The following is a 6,579-nucleotide window of genomic DNA, read 5'->3' as shown; positions in this document are numbered from 1 at the left end:
CGTGTTGATCTTCCGCGGCCGGGCATGACCCAGGAAAGTGTGTCCGGCCAAATGGGATCGAGCGTGTTGGGTTATGTGGTGCACCCCTGCAGGGAAGTTAATCTATTCGAATAGCCGTGATCTTCGGTAACAGGACGACTTGGAGTTGTACCTTGACCTTATGACAACTAGAACCGGATACTTAATAAAACACACCCTTCCAAGTGCCAGATACAACCGGTGGTCGCTCTCCCTCAGGGATATGAGGAGGGGATCGCCGGGTAGGATTATGCTACTGCGATGCTGCTGGAGATGCTACTGGAGTTGTTACTTGGAGTTGCTACTTGGAGTTGCTACTTGGAGATGATTCTTGGAGGACTTCAATCTACTCTCTTATACTTGATGCAAGACGGAGGCTGCCAGAAGCGTAGTCTTCGACAGGATTAGCTATCCCCTTCTTATTCTGGCATTCTGCAGTTCAGTCCACTGATATGGCCTCCTTAAACATATACCCATGCACATGTAGTGTAGTTCCTTGCTTGCGAGTACTTTGGATGAGTACTCACGGTTGCTTTCTCCCCCCTTTTTTCCCCCTTTCCTTTCTTTCTGGTTGTCGCAACCAGATGCTGGAGTCCAGGAGCCAGACGCCACCGTCGACGATGACTACTACACCGGAGGTGCCTACTACTACGTGCAGCCCGCTGACGACGACCAGGAGTAGTTTAGGAGGATCCCAGGCAGGAGGCCTGCGCCTCTTTCGATCTGTATCCCAGTTTGTGCTAGCCTTCTTAAGGCAAACTTGTTTAACTTATGTCTGTACTCAGATATTGTTGCTTCCGCTGACTTGTCTATGATCGAGTACTTGTATTCGAGCCCTCGAGGCCCCTGGCTTGTATTATGATGCTTGTATGACTTATTTTATTTGTAGAGTTGTGTTGTGATATCTTCCCGTGGGTCCCTGATCTTGATCGTACACATTTGCGTGCATGATTAGTGTACGATTGAATCGGGGGCGTCACAGACGCGGCGCGCACAGACCTGCTAGCTGCCCGGTCGGCGTCCGACGAGAGCGCCGATCGTATGTGGCGGGGGCGGCGAGGCGTCTTCTTAATCTTGTGCGGCTGTGCGGTGGGGGAAGCGGCGGCGGGAACCAGTTTGCTCCCTGGCGGTGGGGCGAGACTGGGGACAGGGGCGGCGTTGCTGGGTGGATGTGGAGGCGGCGGCAGCTGGAGGAAGAGTCGCCGCAAAAATGGGCGGCGGCGTCGGTGACGGAGGAGACGGGGGGCGAGGGTTGCTTGTTGGCGGGGGGGAGGGAGGCCAATGTGCCACAGACCAGCGGGCCCGGGGACAGGAGTAGGCGACCGCGCGCGCGTCCGTCACGTGTCTGCGCCGACGCAAATCAGGCTCAAAAATAGGCCGGGAATTGGTCGCCCGCAGACGAAAAACGGACGCGCGTCCGTTTGGATCGGCGCGTTGGGGCGCCTTTTCTGTCCGCGCCGACCCAAACAGATGGCCGCGAACGAAATGGGTCGCCCCATTGAAGTTGCTCTAAGACGCGGCCGGTCGCCCGGAGGAAATCGTCACCTGGACGAGGTCGAAGCGAAGATGGATGCCGAGGCCGACGCGGAGGAGCCGGAGTTGCGGCTGCTGCCCATGTACCCGGAGCCGGGCACGGAGATATGTTATTTGATCTACGTAGTAAGTGGATTTCGTCGTTTGCATGCTTTTGTATCGATTTGAGGTTTATAGTATGAAGGTATCCGAATGCAGATGAGTAAATTTAAGACCTGATCGGGCGTTTGAGGGGCCGGATTTGCTGTCGACGACTGTAGATGCTCCGAGTGAGTGAGACAGGGAAAAGAGGATAATATAGGAAGGCGCAACTTTGGCGACGTGGAACACGACGCTGGATTGTACCAGATCACGCGGCTCGCACCCGACCGACGCAAGACGCGGCCGGTCGCCCGGAGGAGATCGTTGGCCTTGTGTGAAGGCCAGCCGCGGGCCTGACGGTGGCGTGACGACGCTCACGGGGTCACGGCTAACGCCCATGCCCCAAAATCCAAAACGCAGAATCCGCAACGCAGGAAACGCCAGCCCCGCACCGAAAACGTCATTTTCCGTGTCCGCGACCGACGGGGACCCGTCATGCGTGTATCTCGCCGCCGGCTCCGTGGCCAGACCGGACGATGTATGTCCGTCCGGCCAGCCCAGGCCAGGCCAGGCGCCACATGCACCGCTCGTACTACACCGGGGAGGACCACCGGACACGCGGAAATGATGAAGCAGGTGGTACTGGCACTAGTACGACGCACCGGCGCCGGTGGCCGGTGGCCGGTGGGCGATGCGTTGCGTGCACCGCAATAATTCCCTATTCAGTTAGTTGGTTGGGAGGTTGCCGCAGGTCTGCAAAGATAGAGTATTAATGAAACGAAACGGGGTGGAGGGCCGCAACTGGGGATCGCGTTCGCACGGGTCTGCCGGCCGTGGTCTGCCGGCGTCACGGCCCGGGCGTGGCGTGACGACGTCCCTCTGCTGGCGTGGGCGCGCACCGCACCGAGGAGCAGACTGTGTTCCTCCGGCGACCGGCGGCATTCAAGTCAAGCTTACCCAGCCCCGTACCGTGCGCGTCTTTTTCTCCACGATATGCTCGTGTCCCTCCCGTGCACCGCGTGCGTGCGGTGGATGCATGCACCGGCGGCGACCGAGCAGCGGGAAGGCGTCAGCTTTGCGCGCGCCTCCACGCCGGGCTCGCCTCGGCTCTCCGCCATTGACCTCGTACGCTTCGCCGCAGTCAACAAGGGAGCCGTTTTTACCGCAGCGCCTCTCGTTTTTCCTTCTCTTTCTTCTTGGATGACATCCCAACGCCCATATCTTATTTTAGTGTAAGAATTATTATTATTGATGGGAGGGGAACGTGTCTGCCCGACTACGGGCCAATGCTAGCTGGTTTGCAGTGAGAAAACTATTTTTAGTGTGGATTTCTTTTATTGAAGTGGGGCATGTGAAATTGCCGGCCAAGTTAGCAACAAAACTGTAGCCGTAGCCGCCGGTGTCACATGTAGAAAGAACCAGTGCTCCTCGTACGAATACGGCCCTAACTTTTGCGTGGAATCCAATGCTTCCCCAAGCAAAGGAAAATCTAGGCGCCGGTGGTAGAAAATTAGCCAGCTACCCTTCTGTTAATTTACCAAAGATATAAGTATTTAGTTTGACTTGACTGCAGAGAGTTTGGCACCGTGCAAAGTCTTGGTCTATACCATATGCTAGTACTGCTACGTCCTACGTTCCTACAATAAGATTTCTTATATGATGGCCATGTGCTCAACTTATTCCTGGCTTCCCGCTGATCTCCTTTTAGCAGTACAGAGTTGATTTCTCGGCCTACCTTCAGCACCTAATGGTACGGCATCTACGACACTATGGCCTAATTAAGTTGCTTGCAACCTTCACCCAAGCCCAAGGGGCAAGCTAGCTACTCCTTTTGACAAAACCGGTTTCTTCTCACGATGGGACAAGCGGAATACATTCTCACCTCATTATATTGCCCTCCCACAGTATGTAGTAGTACGAGGGAGATGCTGGCCGCTCGACGGACGGGCGGCCAAGGATGAAAGTGGCGGCACTAGCCACTATACGAGTATCCTGTGATACGGGAGCTTAGGTGCTCCCATGATACGGGCTTTTGGGTCATCGGATCTCAGATCCAACGGCGTATGAGAAGCTGCTGTAGCTGCTGTACTTGTTCGCATTTTTTAGATTCTATGAGGGCTTTCTTACAAAAATGTTCACCATCTCACATGAGCTGTTGGATTTGAGATCCAACGGCTGAGGTCGCACGGAGCACCAGATATTTTCCCCACGATTGATACCTTGTGTTCATATCTCTTTTATTACTGTTGCTGGACTGTACGTAGTCGTCTATGAACGAATAAAGCGAGCAGTTCTCCTGACCGGGTAGAATAGTGACACGGCCCGAGTGGTTAGGTCATGCTGCCATGGTGCGCGTGACGTACTCAGAATGTGACTCCACGGCCAGCAGACCACCAAACTGAAACGATCGTGCTACAATTTTTTCTTTTTTTTGAGAAAGATGGTGCTGCAATATTTAGACTACGAGGTTTCATCTTTCTTGCGGGATTCAACTGTGCAAATTAAGTTCTGCTCTTACTACTCCTAGTGTCTAGGAATCGATCCATCAATAAATATTATAAAAGTAAAACATGACTACGCTCAACTTTCTTGTCCTAAATAAAATAGGGTGAGATGAGACGACACCAGGGTGCAGGATATTGACACACAGTAGTCTTTTTTTTTTAAAACGCCGATTCACCGCGCTCTTCAAACCACAAATTAACCAGTTTTTGTTTTGGCGACAAAACACTGCGCTAATTCAAAATTTTATACCGAGTATTGGTTATTTAATTCAGCAGAAAAATAAATTTATTATTGTGGAAAGAGAAGGAGAACGCGTAAATAATTCCTTCAGGAGGAAGACATCAATCTCAGACCTGGCAGTAGCAGGGCTGTGGTTAAAGCCGTGCAAATTAAGCAAGCACAAATAATATATAGAAAAAGTAGGGACATATCAACAAATAAAGATGACCACCAAGCTTGTCCTCGTCAATTAATTCTGGTGTTCTATTTCCTTTTCTAAAAGGTACGTAGAAGAGCAAGTTTGTAGGATATTGTTTACTTCGCTGTCGGTTATTCAGAAAGATTGGACCACAAATTAACTTGCACATAAAGCATTGAGCCTTGGGATAAAAACTACTCCCCCGATCCATATTATTGTCCTAGAGAGTAATATAATTTGCTAAATATTGTATTTAACATTAAAAAAACTCCTACTAATTCGTCTCAAAAGGGAAGGAAAATTCAGATACAAGCGTCCAAAAAAACTGAAACTACCGATCTCAGCATTGGCAATAATAGGGCTGTGATTAAGCTAGAAAATCATTTGAGTCAAGCAGGCACCAATAATGAAGCAACGGTACAGCAGTAACCCTTCCATGTGCACGTACGTCTCTGAAGAAATTAAGTAGTAAGTAGTCGTACTACAGTACTAATGTTGGTTTAAACATACCGAATTACCACTGGTAAGGTAACTAACAAATGATGACGGTGATCAGTTTGCTAAGCGCCGGCCGGGCGGCGGGCGGTGGTACAGAGGAGCATGGAGAGTGTCGCCGCCGGCCAGCGCGCGCGCGTCCGTCCGTCCGTGCGCACGCCGAGCTGCGGGGGCGCGCCGAGGCCAGGGGTCGTCCTCGTCATCCGTGCGGCTCTACTCTAGGCTTGCACCTCGGGCTCCGGCTCGGCGTTGAGGTCGAGGCCGCGGAGGACCGGCCGCCGCGGCGGCGTGCCGTTCTCGGCGACGCGCTCGTCGGCGGGCTCCCGCTGCTGCTGCTGCGAGGGAGGAGGCGGCGGCGGGGCGGGCGGCGCGAAGTCCTCCCAGGAGAAGCTGGGGCACCAGGCGGGCGCGCGCGGGGCCGGGGCGGCGCGGGCCGTGGCCGCGGCGACCCCGCCCGAGACGAGCCGGCGCGAGGCATCGCGCATGCGGCGCAGGATGGCGTAGAACTCCTCGACCTCGGCGTCCGACACGTCGTCGACGCCGACGGGGGCCGGGGCGGGGGAGGAGCGCTTGCGCTTGGCGGTGGCGCTCGGCGCGTCCATGGTCACCACCGCGCGCGCGGGGGCGGTCGTTGCGCGTGTGTTCCTTTGCTTGGTGGGTGAGCGGTGGGCGCTGTCGCGGGTGGTCTGGACGAGTGAGTGTCTCGGAAGAAAAGAACCGCCCACGCTTATATGATCCCCAGAAAGAATGGCCACCGGTTGGAGAACAATTTAGAGAGCGGTGAAAAAAAAGGCGCTGCCTTTTTTTTAAGACGGGACGGCGACTGACTCCACCACCCATCCCATCCTGCTCACGAGAGCTGTACTTTGTACCGTTGTACGCACGTACGTACGCGCACTGGCTACGTACGCACTGCAGGTGTGAAGCACCGGGACCCAACGAGAATTGCGTGGCACTGGCACTGCTCCTCGTCTGTTTGTAGATGTGGAACTTTCAAGGATGCCCGAAACATCACACGGTCGATTCGGATGCATCGAGAATTGTCAGTGTGTGTCATCGTGTAGTCGAGTGGTGCTCTGCATGAATCAAAACTTCATGGTCGACCGCGCACGCGTGTTCGTCGTGCCCACCAGTGATTCCCAACGAATAGCTCTCCAACTTCGTCATGGTGCCTACGTCAGCACAACCGTCTGCAGTTTCGACACGGGAAGCAGGCCACGCATGCGCACCAGCTGGGTGCTGCATCTCCTTAATCATACAAAATGGTAGGAGTACCCGGCACTCTTCAGACATCGTAAAATGCATACCCAACCAACCACTCCAGAAAATGGGAGTACCCGGCACTCTTCAGACACTTGTAATTTAAAAAAAATGAAAAGTAAAATAAAATAGTAATAATAATGAATTTTATTGGCAACAAACATCGACAAATTTTGTACATATGTGCAAATTTCCGTAAAAAACACCTTCCTAACGTTCTGTAACAAAATAATGCCCCAACATACCTTCAAAATAGTATTTTTGGAGTA

At 53.3% G+C, this 6,579-nt stretch overlaps 1 protein-coding gene across 1 annotated transcript; it reads right to left on the bottom strand.

The window, feature by feature from the left end:
- Positions 1 to 4,876: 4,876 nt before the first annotated feature.
- LOC119274487 (protein NEGATIVE REGULATOR OF RESISTANCE-like) lies at positions 4,877 to 5,941 on the bottom strand. The gene has a single exon (XM_037555192.1). It carries the CDS (start codon positions 5,650 to 5,652, stop codon positions 5,269 to 5,271), a length of 384 nt encoding a protein of 127 aa, XP_037411089.1. The 5' UTR covers positions 5,653 to 5,941; the 3' UTR covers positions 4,877 to 5,268.
- Positions 5,942 to 6,579: the final 638 nt, after the last annotated feature.

The sequence above is a fragment of the Triticum dicoccoides genome, chromosome 3B (assembly GCF_002162155.2).
Source record: "Triticum dicoccoides isolate Atlit2015 ecotype Zavitan chromosome 3B, WEW_v2.0, whole genome shotgun sequence".
NCBI classification, from domain to species: Eukaryota; Viridiplantae; Streptophyta; class Magnoliopsida; order Poales; family Poaceae; genus Triticum; species Triticum dicoccoides.
The sequence above is the reverse complement of the archived record's forward strand: the minus strand, read 5'-3'. Positions and strand labels throughout refer to the sequence as shown.